The sequence below is a fragment of the Bombyx mandarina genome, chromosome 22 (assembly GCF_030267445.1).
Source record: "Bombyx mandarina strain Sakado chromosome 22, ASM3026744v2".
In the NCBI taxonomy this organism is placed as follows: domain Eukaryota; kingdom Metazoa; phylum Arthropoda; class Insecta; order Lepidoptera; family Bombycidae; genus Bombyx; species Bombyx mandarina.
Window position 1 is genome coordinate 15,572,733 of NC_143228.1, and position 24,636 is coordinate 15,597,368.

Below are 24,636 nucleotides of genomic sequence, written 5' to 3' on the forward strand. Positions count from 1 at the left end.
GTTAGTATAATTTGATTTGCAATTAGCGGACTGTTATCAAAATATATGGAAGTCCATTGTTTGTTTTTTTTTTTTTTTCGCCTAAGCAATAACTTCTTTACCAAATATTCAAATATTAGCTTACATCATCATATATATCAATAGGAATTACCCAGATCGAGCCACTGTGTAAGTAACTAAAACCACGAACACGCGAGCAAATAAGACCGGTCCACAACATAATATGAGGCTGCACTATTTAAATTGGCAGACTAATTTGGCCGGTTTCAGTTTATGTCCAACCGCCGATGGGCAGACAATGGAAACGTGAAGGTGAGCTAAGTCAACTGCAATTGTCATTCCCCAGTTTAAGCCACGTTAATCTCACTAGAGGCAGAACAAAAGCCCTTTTATCAATTGCTATTGTACGCGACCGTCGTTATCAAGCCATAATTGATATCAAACAAATACGTCGGCTAGGAACACAATAAATTCAATCACTGTATCGTTTGCAGGCGCAGACATGATGTCAAACCAAACAATACAACAGTGAGGACCGGTCGTGGCTATTTACAAACAATGGACTTAGCTTGATGTTATATTATCCAGTGAAAACGGAAAAATGGATGAAAACAAACAGAAACATGTTATCGAGGAGCGTCCTTTGAACAAAGATGAAGCTCAAAATCAAATTAAAACATTTGCAGAGAAATTGAGTTATATAAAAGACAACATAACCGTGGAGCCTCTGTTAGCCGGACTCATTATACCGAGTGTGATATCAAGATTTGCTATGGGCAATTTTAATTTGGACAAAGCCTGTAGAGTCAGTCTACAGTTCAACGACACAGTATGTGATGCATTAATAAAAAAAACAAGCACCAATTACTCGGAATATGAAAAAGAAGTGCAAAGATTGATATCTAGCATCGACATCTGGAAGAGCGTCTTACAAACCGTGTTACCGTGCATCATAATTATATTTCTGGGAGCTTGGAGCGATCGGACTGGAAAGCGAAAATTGTGCATACTATTACCGATTTACGGTGAAATTTTAACTTCCATCAATAATATAATCAATGTTTATTTTTTCTATGAAATCCCAGTAGAAGTCACAGTGTTCTTAGAGACCTTATTCCCAGCCATAACTGGTGGCTGGGTGACGATGTTTCTTGGTGTATTCAGCTATATCAGTGACATAACTTCAGAAGAAACCCGCACTTTTAGAGTTGGAGTTGTGAACTTTTGCTTTACATGTGGTCTGCCAATAGGTCTTGGGCTAAGTGGAATTTTACTACAAAGAATGGGTTACTATGGCATATTTTCGACAACTAGCATCATGTTTACTGTTGTCCTGATTTATGGGACCGTAGTTTTGAAGGAACCTGATATTCTGCTACAAGAAAAAGGCTTGCCTCCGGTAAGTTTAAGTTTACATCTTATTTAAAATAAGTATTAATAACAAGCAAAAAAAATTACAGATATCACTCTACATTTTAATTTTGCAATAAACCATATATTTCTTATATAGCTCATATGTCATACTCCATTTAGTGGATCTTAACAGTACATCCTAGAGATTGTTTAACTATAATAATATTTTTATTAATATTATTTGTGATCAAAGTTCATTCCTTTTTTGTATTGAAAATTAATTATAATATAAAAGAAAAAAATGCTGTCATGCTTAAGCATTGACAGCATTTTTGAGATAAGAAGAAAATGCTGTCATGCTTAAGCATTGACAGCAAGATTTGGATGCCAACAGGCTAAAGTTTGCTGCTGACTACATGCTGAATTTCTGGCTGGACTTTCTTTACTTTGCCAGTAAAAACTTTGAATTACTTACACGCGTATATCGACTTCTTTTGCAACACTTGTTTGCTGATAGCGACTATCGTAATATAGTAAGTAGTTATTCAGCAGAGTGTTTGTAATACCCAGATAATTTTGATTAAACAACAGGATTATTATCATTCGTTGGCATACATTCTTCGCCATTGTTATTGATACTTAATTATGAAATGTCGCAAGTCCCTCAAAAACTTAATATAATATGTATATAAAAAAGCATCATAATTTATTAAAGTTATGAGCCGTTATACTTCTTAGCTTAAAAATGGGTTTAACATACAATAAAGAAAAAACGTGACAAATTAGACAAACCGCAAGTACAAAGTAGACACGCGATGAGAAGGACACTGCGGAGCTACCTACCTAGACATATCATAGCTGAGGTCCTGACGACCGTCGTAGCTACGATGAACGGCAGCGACGCGACCTGTGTGCTTAGTGCGAGTTTTTTAACTTTCTCGATAGCGTAAAAGTTAAGTCAAATTTATATGGAGTTGGAACGTTTGCCTATGTCTGCCGCTAAGGGCACTGTTCCATCTGCATACAAATTTCAGGTAACTTTTACGCTATCTAGAACGTTAAAAAAACTTACATTAAGCACACTGGAGGGTGATGCTCGACTTCTGCGAGCTCACTATCTCGCAGAAGGACGCGGCGGAACGAGAGAGGAATAGCTCTTCCCTCTCCGCACTGATCCGTCGCCGTACTGGGTAATGGTGCAGACAGTATGAGTGTACGTCTAAACTTGTCTTATGCAAAGAGTTCGACGAGCATTTTAACCCTGAGACACAACCTACTGTGTCTCTTCTGAGATTTTCTGGAGGTACTTGTTACTGTTGGAAGGACCTGTTGTGAGTCCGCGCGGGTGGGTACCACCGCCCTACCTATTTCTGCCGTGAAGCAGTAATGCGTTTCTGTTTGAAGGGTGGGGCAGCCGTTGTAACTATACTTGAGACCTTATAACTTATATATCAAGGTGGGTGGCGCATTTACTTTGTGGATGTCTATGGGTTCCAGTTACCACTTAACACCAAGTGGTCTGTGAGCTCGTAAATCGAACGAAAACAACATCAAATAACTTGTTAAAATAAGTAAGTGCATCGTAAAAGTCTTGCTGAGACTGTGAAACATAGTTTACAATATTTTGGTGTATGTGTATTATTATAGATATACACGCTACACATATCCAAAGTCCATGACAGTGGTGGCACCATAACGTGTTATTGTAGTGATTCAAAACATTATAAAATCAACAGACCATAACGTAGTTTAAAATAATATTAGCGTAGTAAAGTTGTGGAGGACAAACGAAGTGACCGTAAACTCGTTAGAGTGCTTACATCAATCATCTTTCAGATGAAAAAATCTTAAATAAACTTCAAATATTTGTAAACAGTGATAAAGTAAATATCAGCTATGTTCTAATAATGATGATAAGTAATGTAGACTGAATAAACAAAATAATTGAATTATTAAAAAAAAATTATAAAATATTTCTTTTGGCCTATCCTGATACTGACATCTGCTTTTTTTGTGCAAAAAGCAAAAATTCCAAATTATGAGCAAATTCTAAGCCTGTGCAAATAAAAATATTTTTTTAAGGAAAGGTTACTGGTCATAGGCCCTTCGAGTATCATCATCAAAGGAGACCTAACGACTAATAGGTAACTTCTTCGCGAATAATCTACCACCGGATCGGAATCGCGACCCGCTGAGAAAATCCGGCGAGAAACTCAGCGGGCTGATGTGTGGGTTAGGTTGCACATCGAACTCTTTGCCGTAACCGTACTAGTCGAGATCGACGAGTACGGTAACCAGAGTCCCTAAGTTTGCTCCTACAACTGAAGGCATCTAATGCAAAAGCTATAGGATCTGATGGCTCCGTAGGAACGTGTCCAGGGCGTCGACGGTGGCTGATTGTTGCGTGGGCAGGAGTCGGGGAGTCAGCGGCGGATGACACATAGCCTTATCGAAGTACCGTTCCGACGCTGACATCAGGTGGTTCCGGATCTAAAAAAAAATTATATCTGCTACCACTAAATATTTTAAAATACAGGTGGCTACAAAATGAGTTGAAGCTTATCTTAAGCCAAACATAATCACGTTGTTAATACACGATCAAATAACGAAATCAGCATTGGTTATTTCCAAATTAATTTGAAAAAAGAAACACTACGCAAATATGAATTGAATGAACAGTTTTTGGTTTTATAATTTTCGTAATCTAGAGATAAGTTAGCAGAGTCCTTAATACTCGCCAATGTCAACGTGTATTCTATAGACTACAATAAAATTATATTACTCGTTTAAACAGAGTTCATATATCTCATAATTGGTGACAAAACAATAAACATTGCGTACCTATGGTCCTGGCTGTGATTAATTGCAGGAATTACATACAAATCATTGTATGGCCAGCAACTACCCTAGAGCTAAATGATATACCAGTAGAGGCATTTAACTTTAAAATAACTATTAATTTACCATATTGGTTTGCTGCGAAAATTGATGCTTAATGTTTTACAGATAGAGCGAGACAGCAAGAAAGTTGCTGTCCTGGACATATCGCACGTAACAGACACAGCTATGGTGGCATTCAAGAAACGGGAATCAAATTTAAGGATGAAAGTTCTCCTCACCTTGTTCTGTGTTTTCATTTTATTCGGACCAACTTCATGTACGTATCCTTTGTTAAGTATCTTTGTTAAGTTAAAGAAATGATGCGCGTGCAACTTGGTGCACGTGAAAGAAGTGAAATTAGCGTTGTTGTACTATTGTGGTTTTCTTCATTTTTCACCCTTAATCAAATTTGGGATGTATTAGGGAATGCTGTGTATAGAAAAACGACCTCTTCACCATTTATATATATTTTAAATTATATAAAAATAAATATTTTTTTGTCCTTCATTAAAAAAATAATAAGATAGTTAATAAATGTTACTGTCATCTACAGGAGCAATGAGAAACTAATAACAAGCCATCTAGTAAGCAGAATGTGTATAAGAGAAACGACCTAGCTTCCTTTCTCCCTCTCTCCACGGTCGAGTGGTTCGCGAGACGCCCTATCTATTTTCTCACTCTCGCTCTTTTTAAATTGTATCTTTTCTCTCTAGCCGTAACGAATCTGTCGCGAGTTAAATTTTACTCTCAACGTGCTTAAAGAAGTTTCACTTCAAAAATGTGAAGCTTACCTTTTGTAGTGTTTTCGAAATGTTTTTTTATTGAATCGTATCTTTCCGCGATTAATTCGCTGGAAACGCATTCAAATATATAACGATCACTATGAACGTTATATTCTCCTTAATCGTCATCTTCAAAACCTTTTTAATTGGAACCGTAACCTTTCATTACAAAAAAAAAAGTAAAATTATAAGAACTATAAAGTGACTGATGGTTTCCAATAAGCCCGACGCACTCGCACCTTTTAAAGAATAACATTAAAGCTGTGACGAAACATTTTTTTAATGTTATAGTTCCATTGAAAATTACTTTTTATTTGCTTTTATAAAAAAGTGAAAAAGATTATATCCCTTGATTCCGGTGGCATTGTTTAATATAATTTAACTTTGATGACATTTTATAATATACAGGCAATAAGTGATTCAATTTAAAAATACATCTTGTAGTTGTATACTTTTGTAGTTGATGTGGTATGTATACGTATTGGTACCGTATATTTTAGAGGTACAGTTGATCTAAATGTACACTAGAATTTAATTTGTACATTTATTCAAAGACTCCGATATTATTTTAATGTAAAATATGTATTCAGAAAATTACATAGTATGCCTTTTTTTTTTTATGAAAATTACATAGTATGCCTTTTTTTTTATTGCTTAGATGAGTGGACGAGCTCACAACCCACCTGGTGTTAAGTGGTTACTGGAGCCCATAGACATTTACAACGTAAATGCGCCACGCACCTTGAGATACAAGTTCTAAGGTACAATTACAACGGCTGCCCCACCCTTCAAACCGAAACGCATTACTGCTTCACGGCTGAAATAGGCAGGGAGGTGGTACCTACCCGTGCAGACTCACAAGAGGTCCTACCACCAGTAATTACGCAAATTATAATTTTTGCGGGTTTGATTTTTATTACACGATGCTATTCCTTCACCGTGGAAGTCAATCGTGAACATTTGTTAAGTATGTATTTCATTAGAACAATTGGTACCCACCTGCGGGATTCGAACACCGGTGCATCGCTACATACGAATGCACTGGACGTCTTATCCTTTACGCCACGACGACTTCACCTAATATCATTGATTCAAAAGGTCGCAGGTGGAGTGTGCGTAGATATTAAAATGTGTTCAGCCTTCTTTAAGAGATATGAAATTTTATCGTGAGTGTTCAGAAGTGCCAGCACTGAATCCACTTGTCTTGTTATCTAAAAGCGTATAAACTATTGTAATTAAGTCATGTTGTTGTTTTTTCCAGCGGAGCATGGAGTCTTCTATCTATTCGTAAGGAACCGCTTGAATTGGGACATGGTCAAATTCAGTCTCTATATCAGCTATTCCATTATCTTACATTCTTTCGGTAAGGCATCAGATTTGATTTATTGCTTAAATGGGTGGACTGGGTGGGGCTCTCAGCCCACCCGGTGTTAAGTGGTTACTGGAGCCCATAGACATTTACAACGTAAATGCTCCACCCACCTTGAGATATAACTTTTAAGGTATCAGTATAGTTACAACGGCTGCCCCATCCTTCCAGCCGAAACGCATTACTGCTTCACGGCAGAAATAGGGTGGGTAGTGGTACCTACCTATGCGGACCTACAAGAGGTCCTACCACCAGTAATAAAAGCCTCAGCCTTTTAGGATACGCTCTCTTAGAGAAGAAACGAGTTTTTGTTAGAGGGTAGTTGAATATCCTCTATGGTTGGCCTATTGCGATCACTAATTAAATTCTAAGTCTCCGTCTGTAGCAAATTTAACATATCTTCCAGTTTTTAGGGTTGAATAACGTCATGTGTAACTGCTTCACCTCAAATTTTCATGTTGGGTGTTTAAGCATGCCTTCTAGTGTAATTTAGACATGGATATTTCAGTCGGATAGTACCAATTTTATTCAAGTTGTTATTCTGGAAATTTAGTAATTACTAAGCATAGACAATGAGCTTGTCATTCAAAAATTCCTACAAGAGAAGCTAAAGTATATGTAATCACAAGTAAACTTTATTTATTTTCAGGTGCTATGTTCTCCATAACGGTGCTAAGTAAGCGGCTACAGATCGATGATTCGTTGCTCTGTCTAATCTCTGTCATCAGCAAGTTCGTTGGATCTATCTGGACTGCGTTCATTCAAAGCGATATTGAAATGTATTTAAGTAAGTTTTTCTATAATAATGTTACTTTTTCTGTCGTATTATTTTTTTTAAACAAAAATATATTTCAAAAATCCATTAGGATGTAAAAATGTTTTTGAAGAAAATAACATCAAGCATAACTGCATTATAGAGAATCTAAAAACCAAGTAACCTAGAAAACAATGAAGTTTGATAGTGTTCAGTTTTAATATAACATAATGATCATGATCTTTTTTAATGATGTTGAGTTGATTTATTATGCGGAGGATCGCATTCTGTGGAAGGCATTGGCGAAGGCCTACGTTCAGCAGTGGGCAGATAAAGGTTGATGATGATGATGAGCAGATGAGGCAAATGACGTTAAGCTGTTACCGAAGCTCATATATTCCAGAACGTGCATGCCTTTGAGTAGTAAAATTTTAAGTCAATCACATTTTTTTTTTCAATTATGAGTGGACGAGCTCGCATCCCACTTGTTGTTAATTAGTTATCGGAGCCCATAGACATCTACCCTGAGATATGAGTTCTGAGGTCTCAGTATAGTAGACCAGCTGCCCCACCCTTCTAACTCAAACGCATTACTGCTTCACGGCAGAAATAGGCAGGGTGGTAGTACCTACCCGTACGGACTCACAAGAGGTCCTACATCCAGTAAGGTAACATTGTTAACATAGGTAACACTGATACAATCATGGTATTCAAAGCTCTAGTTTGGAAACTTTGTGGTAGAGATACAGTATCTGAATATATTTGTTCATTCAGCAGCCCCCCTGGCTCAAACTCTAGTAAGTGCATCGTAAGTTTCGAACAACTAACAATCCGATAACACTTTTCAGTTCCGGTAGCTGAAATATTGAACGCAACGACATTTACATCTCTTAGGTCGATTGCATCAAAAATAGTGGAAAAACAAGAAATAGGTGAGCCCAGATTGTTGTGAATTTATTTACTGGTCAAAAGCCTTCGCTATGAGTATCGCTTGATGTATCAAACCTAATTTATTTTGTGACTTGAACGCCATCCAAATGTACGTTGATGGAATTGATTCTAAAAATTTTGAATTTAGAATTTCTTTTTAAATTTCGAATTTTGAAGTTTCCTATTCAAATGGGAAGTTTTAATTCTTCATTCCGATAAAAGAAAACTATTTTGATCAAATGCTACAAGTTAACGTTCCATTGCGTGCTTTCGTTGCGCATATTCTTTCTTTAATGATGCCGCATAAACAATATTTTATGCAGAGTTTCTGATAGCTTAAATAGTCGTGTCTTAAATATGTTATAAATTAAAGTTGTTTGTCGCATTCCAGCAAAAGTGAATTCAATATTTTCTCTGACTGAGACTATGGCATCGCTGATCTTCCTACCGTTCTACTCGTGGCTGTACATGGTAACATTAAATGTCTTCTCTGGAGCTGTCTTCTTGACCAGTGCTATCATTACTATACCTCCCTCAATGATCCTCACGTAAGTATGACTTTAAAAAATAAAAAATCCCTTAGTACGGGTTTTCACAATGCTATTTTAGGCTGTTACCAAATATACAGAGTGAAATTCCGTTCTCGGCGTTTCAAAAATGTATTGAAATGTCGTGATTTCAAAGGGATTCTAAATTAATTAATAATTTTGGGCAATAGTTGATTATTATCTCTAGTAATGTCAATGCCCCGAAGCGACGGTGACTACGGGAAAATCAAATGGGATTTTTTTTCATTTGGATCATTTATTTCTTTTTCATAATGAATTATTTTATAGTTACAATATATTGTAACTTATAGATAGAGTATAGAGAACACAGTTTAATTAACAGCTGTTTTATTTATTAATGAATCAAATTCATAAAATTAATGTTTAACTTGAATTAAAGCGTCTTCTATTTGAAAACCAATTGACGCACGTGAACCTTTCTCTCTCTACGAAGATGAAATCTGGAAGATTCCAGAACCGTGTTATAAATCATGAATGGAGCTAAATTGAATCATAACAAGTATATCAAAGAGAATTCAAAACACGTCGACCCTAATCTCATTTACAAAAACATAATTAACGATTTTTGATCCACCGCGCTGAACAATAAGGCGTAAATTAGTTATATTGAATGGATAAATTTCGTAGATGCCTCTTGCTTGCGTAGAAACTTTATAAACATAGAATATATTATGTAAATTATCAATCGTATGTACGATACAATTTGTAAAGCATTTACTGCCCACATATATACGAAAAACGTTTGAAACAAATTTGTACCAAAGGTTAACCGACTTCAAAAAAGCAATAGCAGGTTCTACATTCAGATTTATTTCTTTCTTATTAGTTTTTTCACGTAGTGTGACCAATTAATTCAGTTTATTTTTATTTTGTCGCTCTGATGCGACTCTATTCCTTCATATGTTCTTCATCTCCGTCCGTCCGTCAAAAGTTCAACATTAATACTACCTAATCTACCTACTAACTGACTGAGTTTAATTGACGTGACTCTTGAAGTAATTTTTTTTATTTATTTAATAATCTTCTTCTGAATTAACTTATATTAAATATTTACTGACCCTAAACTTGTTTCCAAAAATAATATTCCAAAAGGAACATGAGAAATTGGTTCAGTTGATGAATGAATGCATTATGAAGAAGATCGAATGAAGAGAATCAGATGAATTACTTTACGTATATGCGTGCCGTGTCCTCTATTTTGCGACGTCAATCAACATCATGGAAATATCTGCTAAGGTGTACTGGTACCCGCTAGGTACGAGACTCTTCGAATTGTTCTCTAGGGAAATCTATGAGAACGAAGTTCATATTCAGGATTTATATTTAGTGCAATCAAAACAATAATACTGTAAAGTCATAGATTACTTCACATTATTTGAATTTTACATAGTTTGATCATACAGAACGTCATCGCAAATATAAAAATATAATAGATAAAATTAGTCATGTTATTTGGTTCAAAAATTTATATTCCTCTTTTTTTGTGTCCAGCTTCTTCTATATACAACACAGAAGAGGAAAGAAGAGTCCAAGAAAGAGAGCTCTCGAAGCTGAAGAGAAAAAAGAAGCGATAGATATTGAAAATAAATCTGAACTATCGAATATTCCAGAAAACAATGTTCGTCTATAGCACGATGACAAATCATTTAAGATGAATGCGTAATTATTTTAATTGTTTCAATTGGATTTTGACTGATACGATTTAATAATTAATAATTAATTCGACAAAAGTTACAAATGAGTATAAAACAAAACAATAACTGAGATAATTTCAATATTCGAAGTCCTTAAAAGTTTGTAATATATTTCATAGATCGCTTCGCTGCGTTGCATCAATGGTAAAAACAGGTTCTGTAACGTCATCGTGGCTTAGTTTCTTCTTTACTATATCTTCTTCTTCTTCTTATAACGTTATCCCGTTTTCGATAATTTCATTAACAACTGGCAATATTAATGGCAATATCAATACAACTTGTTCTATTTTGGGGTTTAAATTTTGGAATCTCGTGCCAGCTTGTCCGGTAGCCGTGCGACCAGCTGAGCGTTTAAAATTTTATAAAAAGGGAGAAAAGAGACGACAGATGTAAGATCATCAACGGTTTGTGCTAAGTCTGTATTTCTCAGAATATTTAAAATTCATTAAAAGTGAGCTATCCTACGTGGCTAATATTAATTAATCCGCTTAGGGCAACTTGTGTTTTTTTTAACGCAACAGAGCGGAAAAAACGGATACTTTGTATCACAGTCGTAATTTTTTTAGCCAGATTATGCAATTTCCACTTAATCTCTACTTGAAGAACAAAAAAAGCTATGTGAAACTTGAGGGATCACTCATCCCTTTCTAACTCTGTTTATTAGAGAAAGATAAGAAGTGAGCCACAAATATTATATCATAGTTCTACCTATCTACTACTTATTATGATATCTTCACAGTTCTTTTATAGTCAAGTACACATGAAGGTAATCTGAGATAGAATGGTTTCCTATTTTTTTCATTTACCTATATATAAAGGCGATGGTAATTTGTTTTATAGAATGGTATTTATTTTCCAAGATATGCGTGTGCAGCATCTAGCGTGTTCATGAGTTATTTCACAGCTTAGAACTAATTTTAAAACCGCCCATCATATTTAAGCAAAAAAGTCTCAGACGTCGAAATTTTATAAGTTTTAATTAAAACTTTACTGGTAATTATTAAACAGATTAAGACTGTGGCCAAAATAAACTAAATTTTGTTTTCATTGAATCGAAAAACAATGTAAATTTGTTAAATATTTATTTAATTAAATTCTTAACTTTTTTTAAGGATCATTTTAATGTTTTAACACATTTTTGTTGTTTTTAATGAATTTTCTGTTTTATCATACGACTCGAAATAACTAAATTGCAATTATGAATATAAATTAAATCGATTACTTAGAAGGAAGTAGAGATGAGTATACACTGAGAATGAATCTCGCCATCTCTCTCGCACACAGTGCACACACAAACACATGCAGCGATAGAAAAAACTTTGTGAAAGTGTGAACCTTGTTTTTCTTAATTGAGAAACCCTTCATAGGGTGTAATTTTTTTTTTTATATATTTAGAATATTATTACAAATTTATACGAAATAAATATATAATTTTTCATACTATGACTAAGCTATCGATATAATCTTGTTATTATTTTTATAATAAAGCCTCCTGTTTAGTTATTTAAGAAAAAAATATGGATCGTTTAAGGCGTTTTTAGGACTCGACAGCAGATAATAAATATGCGATGTAAATGAGACTTCAACTTCATTTAATAAGGTGAGCGTATATAATTGACCCGATATTTGTTGTAAACAGTAGTTAGTTAAGTTAGTTAGCTTCTAAGGGAGCTAAACATACGAAAAGGGCTCTCTTCCATCTGCCGGAAACGTGCTATGAGCTTCTTCGGACACATCATGCGGTCTCCCAGACATGAATTAGAGAAGCTCATCATAATTGCGAATCGCATAGAGGGCAAACGCGCTGTGGGCAGAACACCAACTAGATGGTCAGATCTAGTAAGAGAAGCACTTGGTGGGAGTCTGTACCATGCGGTCCGTGCCACCCATGATCGAACACAGAGGAAGAACCCACCTAAGCAATAAAAAAAAAAGAAAAAAAAAAAGAACGTCACATTTTTTTTATTGCTTAGATGGATGGACGAACTCACAGCCCACCTGGTGTTAAGTGGTTACTGGAGCCCATAGACATCTACAACGTAAATGCACCACCCACCTTGAGATATAAGTTCTAAGGTCTCGGTATAGTTACAACGGCTGCTCTACCCTTCAGACCGAAACGCATGTGGTCGCGATCCTCAGTAGTGAGGGAACGATATAGAAGAAGATGAGCAATTAACAACAGGTGGGCTGTAATCTCGTTTACTCGTTCGTGGGATATAAAAATCGATCATTTTTCGCTCCTTTCTAGCACTGCCAGCTCATTAACAAATCTGATAATTTTACTGATGCTTTTAGAAAGTACTTCAGATGTCTATTTAGCCATATAGCCCTCTTAGCTGTCAAAGGACAACACTTCAATTGTCTGCAACCACGAAACTACGGATATAGTAAAATTGAATTATTAAAAGCGATATAAAACTGCAAAAGTAGTTTTAGTTATGTCAATGACTTGCGAAAACCGAAGTAAATAATGTAACAATCAACCCAAATCCCATAGAACAATACTTTCTTGTCAGAAATTTAATAGATACACTATTATCTAATATAGACAAAGTTTACTTTGAATTTAGGAACGGTGCCAAACGCTTTCCCTTTTCCGATTTTCAAGCTGTTCAATTAACAAAATCAATTGACAATGCCTGTGATCGTAAAAATACAGTTTTCTTGTTAAAGCCATAATAGTTTTATCCAATATTAATTTGTATAACTAATGAACGGCAGAAAAGTTAATTTATCTAAATTTCATTTTTAAAATCAGGTCATTCCTGGGGTTATGTATTAACATTGCTTAAAATTTCATTCCCAATCCGACTCATTAGTCATAAATAAGAAATGAATTTTGTTGTTCAGGCTTTTAGGCTTTTAAAAATTCTTTGTCTATATTTCGACGAGTTTTGCTAATCTGATTTGTTCCTATACAAATTGAATTTAGTTAACGGTCTTCTTTATTTCAGAACGCATTAGCTCCATGTTGGTATTAATATTGTTTAGAATGCATAAATAACCATACAATCGCATTAGGATTGTGTTTAGGCTTCATTTTTAAAATTAAGCAAAATTCAAATTCAAATTCAAAATCATTTATTTCAACTTAGATGTCAGTATAACATACTTGTTGAATGTCAAAATATAAATAACAATGTTAACTCTACCACCGGTTCCAAAAAAAACCACAGTCCTGAGAAGAACCGGCGAAACAAACTCAGCGGGTAAGCATGTAACCCTATCTATGATATATTCACAACAATCAGTAAAAAAGTTCATTTTTTAATTTTTAGTATTTATTCACTTATGTCGATAACGAAAAGATATTAAAATTAGAAAGATACGGATAAAATATATGTATAGATTAGCGTGACCTGAATTATCCGTGAAAGAGTTGGAGATAAAGTCTATAGTGACACACTTTTCACAGTTACTAAACGCGTATACATACTCGTATTCTTTGGTTTTTATCACTGTATCTATATATTAATACGTGAAGCAAAAACTTTGTATCCCTTTTTACGAAAATTGCGCGGACGGAGGAGTATGAAATTTTCCACACTTATAGAGAATATAGAGAAGAAGTGCACAATGCTAATATTTTTTAAAAATAATGCATTAAAGATACATTAAATCGATAAAGAAAACATTACACAACTACGTACCATGTATTTGACGCACACACGCATGCATACTATTTATTGTCAAGCTTTTGTTCTTGACGTCTGTTGTCAAATTGAGAATAGATTAAATATTATTTGTCTTTGTTACTATTATTTATAGTGTAGTCTTGGCGAAATTTGTGATTATAGAAGTATAAATTACAATCATAATGGTGTACAAACTTACAATTCCAATTAATTATAGTCGAATTTCGACTACTACGGGAAATAAAAAAAAAAAAGTAAGCAGAGGCTTGGCTCTGCCCCTGGCATTGCTGAAGTCCATGGGCGACGGTAACCACTCACCATCAGGTGGGCCGTATGCCCGTCTGCCTACAAAGGCAATAAAAAAAAAAAAACCTCTAGTAAATATAAAATAACAATATTAGGTTCGTTCCAATGAAAAATAAAAGGTGAAAACCCGAGTAATCTAATCCTGTGTATATCCTAATAACTGTATCCGACTAGTGGACTAAGATACAATCTTTAAGCGTTGATAAAAACCTGTAACGCTTATTGCTTATAAGTTTAACCAAACTGAATAGCGATAAGATTTTGCAATATAACAGTGCACCGAAAAAACTATTCAAATATTATATTATTATTTATTACTAGCTGACCCGGCAGACTTCGTGGTGCCTCAATGGATAAATAAAAGACCTAAGCTTTTGTATATAATAATAATAAGCCTTTATTGCTGTTTTACTAACTTAATACATTACTTAATAATAAATTAAATTTAAGTGCAACTTATAATTAATTATTCCGTTCGGCGTTCGGTGTGGTTTTAAAAAACAGCTTGTCTCTCGACAAAGGCCTCCTCTAAAGATTGCCAATATTCTCGATTTTTGGCCATTCGACTCCAATGCGGGCCGGCTACACTCTTTATTTCATCTTCCCAACGTTTTGGCTGTCTTCCTTTTTTTCTACAGCCATCCCGTGGGTACCACTCTGTAATTATTTTCGTCCATTTCTCGTATTTCTCTCTTAAGATATGTCCTGTCCATCTCCACTTCAGCGTTCTACTTATTTGGATTGCGTTTTTAAATTTAGTAAGTCTTTTTATTTCCGACAATCTTACTTTGTCTCTTCTCTTGACACCAGTGACACTTCTTTCTATGCTGTTCTGACATACCTGTATTTTATTTATTAATTTTTCGGTTAACGCCCATGTCTGGCAACCGTACGTCAAACAGGGTAGGATGCATGAGTTAAAGATTTTTCTTTTATCTTTTATGGACATCTCTTTTTCCTTCATAACTTCACTAAGGGACCAATACCTCTTCCATGTGTTGGCAATTCTTCAATCAATTTCCTTTTGCATGTTGTCAGTGGTAGAGATCAACTGCTTTTAGTTTTAGCCTTAGTCTGTACTTTTCCATTTGATAAGTTTACGTATTAATATTAAATGCCATTTATTAGTATCCATGAGCTATTTCAATAGTCTCGATAAGTTTTATAGTAGTGAAATCTGTTCTGCGATTATGAAACTAATCTAACTATATAGGTATATATAGGTATATAAAAATGAATTGCTGTTCGTTAGTCTCGCTAAAACTCGAGAACGGCTGAACCGATTGGGCTAATTTTGGTCTTGAATTATTTGTGGAAGTCCAGAAAAGTTTTAAAAGGTAAAGATAAATATGAAAATGCTCGGAATTAAATAAAAATAACAATTTTGTTTTCCCTTTGATGTGTCCCCCGTGGGACGGATTCCTTTTGTATGTTTTTATTTTATTTTATACAAAAGTTTAGGTCTTTTGTTTATCGATTGAGGCACTACGAAGTCTGCCGAGTCAGCTAGTTTAAAATAACAGATATGACTTTGTTTCTTCTTGATACCAGCTATGGTCATTTTATTAAAATAATAGTACCAGATATACAATAATGTGTATCAACAACCCCCGTCGTACAATATATCTTCAACGGTACACTCGTTTGATTAATAGCAATCTATTCATTACCCACCTTACACCGGTTTTAATACAATTTATTTGGATTAGATTTATGATAACTAATGACCAGTATATCCCGATACTTTAATAAATAATAGTTGGATCTTCTCAGTGGGTCGCGTTTCCAATTCGGTGGTAGATTCTGCGAAGCACTTCTCTTGCTGGGATTAGTGTTACTAACATCGTCAGGTTTGAGCCCCGTGATCTTACCTATTTGTTAGGTCACGCATAACCTCTCAAGGCTATCTATCAGCTTAGGTAAGAAAAAAAAGTCCGTTTCGCGGTGATTAACGCTAATTGGTTGAAAAACATCGGTTTCTGGTAACTTCTCGGGCACCACATACTGTGTAGCAATAGCTGTATCAAGTTTTATCACAGTCGGATGAATGACTTAAGAACGCATAGAGAGCAAGCAAACAAACAATGAATGGAGTACTGTATGTTTGATTAAATAATGATATGTAGTATTGTATATCTTATGCTTACTAATTGTGACGTCAGCAGATATTATTGTGTTACTTATAAGGAGATTATATGAAATAAAAACATATATTGTTATCTGGATATTTAATTTTTATTACAAAAATGTGTCCACGTATAATTTGGTAACTATCACAGATAATCTTATAATACAGCCACACGGTACTCCTCCTCACGTCGTTTTCCTCGTTACTGAGGGTCGTGACTCCCCCGCTGCATCAGTTTCTCTCGTACAATTTCCCTCCATCTGCTGCGATCCTCAGCTTCATGAAGGGCATTGTGGAAGTTGATGCTTAGAGAAGATCGTATTTGGTCCGGCCATGTCGTGGGACTGCGTCCTCTGGGACGTTTACCATCTACCTTTCCTGTCACCATCAGTTGTTCTAGATTGTGACCCTCTTTACGATCAATACACACACACACACACACACACACACACACACACACACACGCACACACACACACACACACACACACGCGCACACACACACACACACGCGCACACGCACACGCAAACGCACACACACACACACACACACACTGTTCTACCATCTCTTACAAAAGACATATGCGAAAGGAAATTCTCACCCATAACACATAATATTTTTTTAAAGTACATATCTTATTGCAAGTACATACTAATGCTATATTGTACTCGAGACGCATGCCTTACTACACTTAAATGCCCAGGTATTTCCTCTAAATCAATTTAGGTATTACCCCACCTATATCAAAGTGAGAAAATTTACGTTTTACGTTTACGTTGTAGATGTCTATGGGCTCCAGTAACCACTTAACACCAGGTGGGCTGTGAGCTCGTCCACTCATCTAAGCAAAAAAAAAAAAAAACATACCTATTCAACATCACAAAGCTACTTGGTAAAGTATGTCAACTTATTTAAAAAAAATTGTTTAAGCCACAAAGATATAAAGATTAGTTGTATCTCTAAGGCTATTTATCCGTATCATCGATGATAATACCATAAAATTAGGCCCATATAATTTAGAATATCTGATCGCATTCAATAAAGTAGTTATAAAGAACGCTAAATTATCAATGAACAAAAATCATGTTACGAGCATGCGATTATGAGGTTTGCATGTCCTTCACAATTCAAATTATATTTTCAAGCAAACCGAATGAATATTTTTTTGGAAATGCTTATACTCGAATGGTGGAAAAATGACTCGTGCAATTTCTAAAGATTATTAAGGCAATAGCCGCGGAGTGCGGTCACTCGGTTTCACTGATGGTAGGACCTCTTATGAGTCCGCACGGGTAGGTACCACCACCCCGCCTATTTCTGCCGTGAAGCAGTAATGCGTTTCGGCTTGAAGGGTGGGGCAGCCGTTGTAACTATACTGAGACCTTAGAACTTATATATCAAGGTGGGTGGCACATTTACGTTGTAGGTATCTATGGGCTCCAGTAACAACTTAACACCAGGTGGGCTGTGAGCTCGTCCACCCATCTAAGCAAAAAAAACAAATTCGGTAGCTTTTTCAGAAAGCATCTTCAGAACAATATATTGTCATCTTTTTCAAAACAGCGTCGATTTGAATAACGAGAACACGGCGCCCAGAAAGAGGCCCATGCGATGTAGATCATGATCGTGACACCAATTTGCATCCACAGTGATATAGCACTTTGCTACCGGCTCAGTTCCAATACGGCGCAAGTACTGCCCGAAACCGTGCTCTCGTCAGATTGGCCAGGCGCTAATACGGATCGCCAAAATTAGGACTTTAGATGGGACGCGGATGTCGTTCTCCGGATATGGAAGTATAGCGATTCCAGGGCGGCGTCCCTACCAATAGGCAAGTCACTTTGAAGAAGGTGACTCAAATGACGCAGCAATAGACCCCCTATACGGTAGCTCTATAAAGGGCCACCACGTATAAAGGCAGTGCGTCAGCAGATCAGAACCATGCTGATGGGAAAAACCCGCCCTATCCTTCGTAGTTACCTGACGTTTCAAGCACAATAACAAACATTGCGTTTCAGAATTATAAATGAACTTTATCAAATTTGGAATTATTTATCAAGTGAATTAAATGTGACTGATTAACATATCCAATCAAAACAGAACGATCTTTATTGAGCAAGTAGGTTATATGTATTTGATCTAGACAACGAATTACATTGTAGTATTTATATTTTATGGTCCTTAGTTATCATTGGCCACACAATACTATCAATTATCTATGTATTACGATATAAGGCACTATCGCATTCATATCAAGAACAAGTGACTGTGTGCATTACTTTAAATTACTACTTTTTTTCGAAGAACGTAAATCTAGCAGCAATGGCTGGACAACAAACAGAAGAGGATCCAGAGATCAAACCACTGAATTCGAAAAACGGTAAATTCAAAAGGAAGACTGTGGTTGAACGTTTTAATGAATTGAAGAATATTATAACAGTGGAACCCGTAGCATTTATTGCATTGTCTTCTAGTGTATTTGCAGCTGTCACAACGCAGACGCTAAGCTTGGAAAAAACTTGTCGCGTTAGTCTCAAAATCGACAGTGCAATATGCGACGCGATTCGGCTTCAAAATTCACAAAACGTGACTTTCTACGAGAAACAAGTGCAACAGTATCTAGCAGATCGCCTAGCTTGGAGAAGCGTCCTACAATCTCTGTTACCGTGTGTAATATTACCATTTATCGGCAGCTGGTGCGATAAAACTGGACGAAGGGTAGTGCCAATGATGGTGCCCGTAGTCGGCGAGATACTTCAATGCCTTAGTAACATTATAAATGTGATCTTCTTTGATATACCTGTAGAAGTTCTTCTTTTTTTCGACGCATTCTTTCCAGCGATCTGTGGTGGTTGGAGCGGCATGTTCCTAATCCTATTTATTTACATAAGTAATGTTACTACAAACGAAAATCGGACGCATCGGCTTGGCTTAGTGAATTTTTTCACATGCGTTGGTATACCTATTGGATTGAGTACATCGGGTGTTGTATTGAAGAATTTCGGATATTTAACAGTTTACACGATTTCTACTATACTTCATCTAGTGAATCTGTGGTACATAAAGTACAGATTAAAAGATGTCTACAAGCCTTCTGTGAATGTAAGTACATGCATTTGTATTTGTTTTATTTTAAAATTTGCCAAATTGACTTCGATATCGTAAAACAGATCATTTGACACAAAAATATGAATGGTCATATCAAATTCTGACTGAAACAATTAATTTTATTTTTACAAACAAGGTAAGTTTGGAAAGTGCATAATGGTTGACTAATGGTGACACGCTTATAAGGTTATGTGGGTTGGTCCATTCGTCCAATCAAAGTTGTGGCCTAAATATAAGACACCCAATTACTAGTATCGAGCAAAGAGAATATGCCAGTATTCGAATACCACAGACAAATTTCAGATTTTTAATTCGTACTTTACACGTGTTGACGAACGAATTCCACGATCAATGAATAGCATGGTGTGATAAGAATCAACCCACAAAACTTATGCTTCTTCTTCTTCTCAATCGTGTCACTCTTGACAGGGTGGTCGTGATCGTCATGTAGTGTTAGAAGGGGCAGACTTGATGCATCTCACGATGTCCCGCCATTTCTCCCTGCTTGAGGCCATTCAACTGCACTCATTTAGGGGACTTCCCACTGCAGTTTTAATTTGGTCGGTCCACCGCATTTATGACCTCCCGCGCGGTCTTGTACCATTAACCCTTCCCTGTATAACGAGGCGTTCTATGGACCGGCCATCTCGTCGCGAAACGTGTCCAAAGAAATCTACCATTCGAGACTGTACTATAGCAAATAGACGCTGCTTAATGCCGAGTTCCTGAAGTATCGAGATATTTGTGCGAAAGTCGGTCCACGAAACTCCAAGCATTCTTCTCCAGTACCACATTTCCAGAGCGTCTATTTTCTTCCTTTCCACGTCTCGAACGATCCACATCTCAGCAGCGTATAGAAATATTGAGAATATTGGTGTTCTAACGAGCCTGATCTTTGTGGTTTTGGTTATGTTTCTATTTCTCCATACTCAGCCCGTCCATCGCCGACCTCGTGACAGCCATGCACCTTTTGATTTCGTCCACGCATCCGCCATTATTTGAGATTAAAGCCCCAAGATGTATGTAGGACTGGACTACGTCGCAACCCGCTGTTTGAGTCACGTCCGGCGAGTTATTCTTAGCGTGATCGACAATCATCACCTTGGTCTTACTGCGGTTAATTCTCAATCCAAACTCAAGGCTCACACGTTCCATCCTCGACAGCAACTGCCCCAAGCATTGCGCATTAGTTGCAAACAAAGTGGTATATATATCATCTGTGTATCGCAAGTTTGCAATCCTATACCCCCCAATTGCTACACAATCTGTCCAGTCCTCCAAAGTGATGCGCATTATGATCTCTGTGTACGCATTGAATAAGAGCGGCGATACAATGCAACCTTGGCGAACCCCAGCACTTGGATGGAAGTTACCAGAGAGAACGTCATCCGCGCGCACCTAGGCCGTATCATTCTCATATAAGCGTCTCAATAGGTGCACAAGACTATTGTGAATGGTCAAAAGCCTTTCCTTTAATTCCAATTAAATCTTGTATATTAAGATTAGCAGCGACATTCACAATACATTATAATTAGAATTCGGCAACTCTTTAACTTTACCTAGTCTTGAAGTTGATCTGTCCAATTACTTGACTAGATATGTAAATGTATTATAATTTAAACTGTTTGCTCCATAGCTTTGGGATATTAAGAAAACGCATCTGGAGTAACATCTTATGACAATTAATAAAGCTACTGCCGGCACTGTAAGAGTATAAACAAATTATATCTTTAAGTTCGATCTAAAGGTATAGTTATCAAATACTTAAAACTATTAAAAAAAATAAGTGATTATTCAATTTTCAATCACCAATACAGTGTTAATACATCATAATAAAATTCAAAGCCATTCAAATGGACAAACAAAGGAAGTCTTGCTAAAACTCTTGCTAAAACTCGAGTACGGCTTTACGGTACGGTACGATTTAGTTAGTTTTGATCTTGAATTATTTGTGGAAGTCCAGAGAAGGTTTAAAAGGTAGATAAATATTAAAATGGCCGGAATTAAATAAAAATAACAATTGTGTTTTTCCTTTGATGTGTCCCCCGTCGGACGGTTTCCTTTTGTTTGTTTTAAGTTTATTTTATACAAAGTTTAGGTCTTTTATTTATCGATTGAGGCACTACGAAGTCTGCCGGGTCAGCCAGTTTCCTATTAAAAGAAGAGATCAGTTTTTCGATTTGTCTATGACCAAGAGATAAATGTTTTTTTTTTCGTGCCATCGATATTAGCAGACACAAGATAGCATGCTCTTTACAGAGTTTTCCTCCGGTACATTTTTATACTTTGCCTTTTAAAGTACAATAGGCGCCTAATTAGGCGTTAGTTGAAAATTTTTAGGGCAATCCTATGCATACAATTTTATACGTTCGTTCTTAAATGTGGGAATACACTAATAACTATGGCAACACAGTTAGTTGCAGCTGTACAAAAAATTCTGGTCGTACGTGCACGTATTGTAAATCGAGAAATAAAAATCCTTTGCTCTGAATCTAGTTTTCTATTGAAACTAGCACACTAAAATACAGTCCACGCTCTAAAAAGAAATAAGTCCCATTTCGTCAGCATCAAAATTTTCGTTTGTAGAATTTTTTTTCTTTATTTAAACCAGACTTTATAAATTAATTTTTTTTTTTTTTTTCCCTACCTATGCTGATAGCCTTGAGAGGCTATTTCAGCTTCACCCTAACGTTAGTAGGTGAGCTCGCGGGGCTCAACCGGAGAGTTGCTAACACTGACCCTAGCAAGAGCAGTGCTTCGCAGAATCTACCACCGGATCGGAAACGCGACCCACTGAGAAGATCCGGCGAGAAACTCAGTGGACTGTGTCTATGGGTTAGTTCGCTCGTCGAGCCCTTCGTCGCAAGCGACGGGTTCGACGAGGACGGTGACCGGTGCTTGTGGTGCCTAAAAGCACCGTTAATGGATCAGGAGGATCCGTAATGACGTGCTTTGGGCGACGTCGACGGTTTACCATTCGGTCTACTGGGTCGAGTATGTAATTTCCAGCGGCTACGATGAGAGGGTTCTCATGTCGTGCCGCCTTCTCAAAATGGCGCAGCGATGCCGACTGTAGATACTTACTAAAAGAGTCGAGCTCCAGGTCGTCGTGGAGATCCACATTCCTAAGGAACCAAGGCGCTCCGACGGCTATCCTGCAGAATCGTGATTGAATAACCTGAAGGGATTTCAAGTGGGTGCGGGCTGCGTGAGCGAACACTACGCTTGCATACGTCATGACGGGGAGTATACAAGTTTTGTAGAGAGTTACCTTATTACGGAGGGACAGTTTGCTTCGACTACAAAGCATTGGATAGAGTCGTCCTAGAATAAACGCGGCGCGGTCGCGTACCGTTTTTATATGGGGACGGAATGCCATCCCTCTGTCGAGGGTGACGCCTAGATATTTGACCTTCGAGACCCACGGTATGGGCTGGCCAAAGAGAGTGATGGGACTAACGGCGGAGGTGTTTGCGCGCCTACTACGGAGTGGGATGCTCGAAGTGATGTTCGGAGGGCGACCCCTTTTGAAGAGCACCGCTGCGCTTTTCGTGGGGTTGATGTCTATTCGCCACTTCCGGAACCACTGTCCCATGGTGGCTACTGCGATCTGGAGTCGCCGATGAAGCAGCGACATCTTCCTACACGAGTAGTAGATAGCCGTGTCATCGGCGAAGAGCGCTAGATGGGTCTCCGGAGACCGGGGTATATCATTGATATACAAACTAAATAATAACGGGAAGAGCGCGGAGCCTTGCGGGACTCCGGCGGTCAGTTGACGGGGACGAGAACGAGTTCCCTCTACTCGATATCGAAACGAACGGTTCGACAAGAAGTCTCGTATGATGAGCACGAGTCTGTCTGGCACTCCCATGTTGTACAGTTTATAAATTAAACCGTTGTGCCAGACTTTGTCGAACGCCTTCGCGATGTCGAAGAAGAGGGCGCCGGTCGGGATTTGTTTACGCCTATTTAGTCCTATCAGAATGTGCTCCGTGAGGCGGTGCACTTGTTGTACGCACGAGTGTTTAGAGCGGAATCCGAACTGTTCGTCTATGAGAATTTTGTTCGCGGTAACAAAATCCCAGAGACGTTTCCTAAGGAGCCGTTCGTAATTTTTTCCTATCGTCGAGAGGAGACTAATCGGACGGTAACTAGAAGTTTCGTTTGTCGGTTTGCCCGGCTTATGTATACCGATAACGTCCGCTTCTTTCCACACCGCGGGAAAGATGCAGTGCGTCATAGCGGCATTTAAAATTGTAGCCAACATTGCTATCAGTTGGACTGGCAAGAGTTTTAGCGCGCGGTTGTGGATGCCGTCGGAGCCGGGTGCCTTCCTAGGTTGGAGGTTGTGGATCGCGTCTCTAACTTCGTCAGTGGTAATGGGGGGTAACGCGTCCGAGGGCGGCAGGGAAGCTCTGCGCTCGACCTCCCTGTCGACTAACTCGGTGTGTTCGGGGTCCGCGTGTTGAGTGCTGGTGGTGCACTGCTCTTGCAGTGCATCGGCCAGCAGCTCAGCCTTGTCATCGTCATCGAATGCCGGTGGTTGGCCTGAAGGGCGTATGAGGGGAGGCATAGTAGCGGTAGTTTCGGATTTGAGAGTCCTAGCTAGTCGCCAGTATGCTTGGTGGGAGGGCGCGAGTTGTTCTAGATAACTATGCCAATTATCGTTACGCGCGTCGCTTAAGCGGGAGTGGACTTCGCGTTGTAGACGACGCATCCGAATCCGGTTTGAATGCGTGGGAAGACGATCGTAGGCCCGGATTGCCGCGTTCCTAACTCTTAAGAGATTCCTAAGATCGGGGGACAGTCTGATGCGGTGGAAGCTGTCCTCCACATCGACTTCTTTTGAAGATCTAATGATCGCGGAAGAGATGTGATCGGTAATGATGTTTATGGATTCGACGGTGTCCTCGGGGGATGGATTCGAATCCGGGCCGTAAGGGAGGATTGGCGGAGCGGCGTCGGCTAGGCACGTGCCCAGCTTATTCCAATCCACCATGGTCCTCGTAACAGTGACTGGGTTGTGAAGGCGACCGAGCTGCATAACGACAGGTCGGTGGTCTGAGTCGAGCTCTGACATTGCTTCGATGGAACGCAAGCGCAGAGTTACGTTCCTAAGCAA

At 37.7% G+C, this 24,636-nt stretch overlaps 2 protein-coding genes across 2 annotated transcripts in view; both read left to right on the plus strand.

Annotated features, from left to right (window-relative positions):
* Positions 1-156: 156 nt before the first annotated feature.
* LOC114240091 (lysosomal proton-coupled steroid conjugate and bile acid symporter SLC46A3) lies at positions 157-16,500 on the plus strand. Its single transcript, XM_028170523.2, has 8 exons — positions 157-312; positions 495-1,399; positions 4,360-4,510; positions 6,277-6,378; positions 7,034-7,171; positions 7,987-8,070; positions 8,460-8,616; positions 10,129-16,500. The coding sequence occupies exons 2-8, from the start codon at positions 602-604 to the stop codon at positions 10,265-10,267; spliced, it is 1,569 nt and encodes a 522-aa protein (XP_028026324.2). The 5' UTR covers positions 157-312; positions 495-601; the 3' UTR covers positions 10,268-16,500.
* A 2,099-nt stretch (positions 16,501-18,599) lies between these two features.
* Positions 18,600-24,636, plus strand: part of LOC114240201 (lysosomal proton-coupled steroid conjugate and bile acid symporter SLC46A3) — a 28,683-nt gene continuing 22,646 nt past the window's right edge. The window contains exon 1 of the mRNA XM_089737002.1: positions 18,600-19,505. Within this exon, the coding sequence (XP_089593128.1) occupies positions 18,726-19,505 (780 nt within the window). The 5' untranslated portion in view covers positions 18,600-18,725. The remainder of the gene's footprint in view (positions 19,506-24,636) is intronic.

Bases quoted from the DNA above. Each gene is read 5' to 3' on its own strand.
- LOC114240091 (XM_028170523.2), top strand. From the start codon at position 602: ATGGATGAAAACAAACAGAAACATGTTATCGAGGAGCGTCCTTTGAAC. The intron at 4,511-6,276 runs GTACGTATCCTT...TGTTTTTTCCAG, and splicing joins TTTATTCGGACCAACTTCAT to CGGAGCATGGAGTCTTCTAT. The intron at 7,172-7,986 runs GTAAGTTTTTCT...AACACTTTTCAG, and splicing joins CGATATTGAAATGTATTTAA to TTCCGGTAGCTGAAATATTG.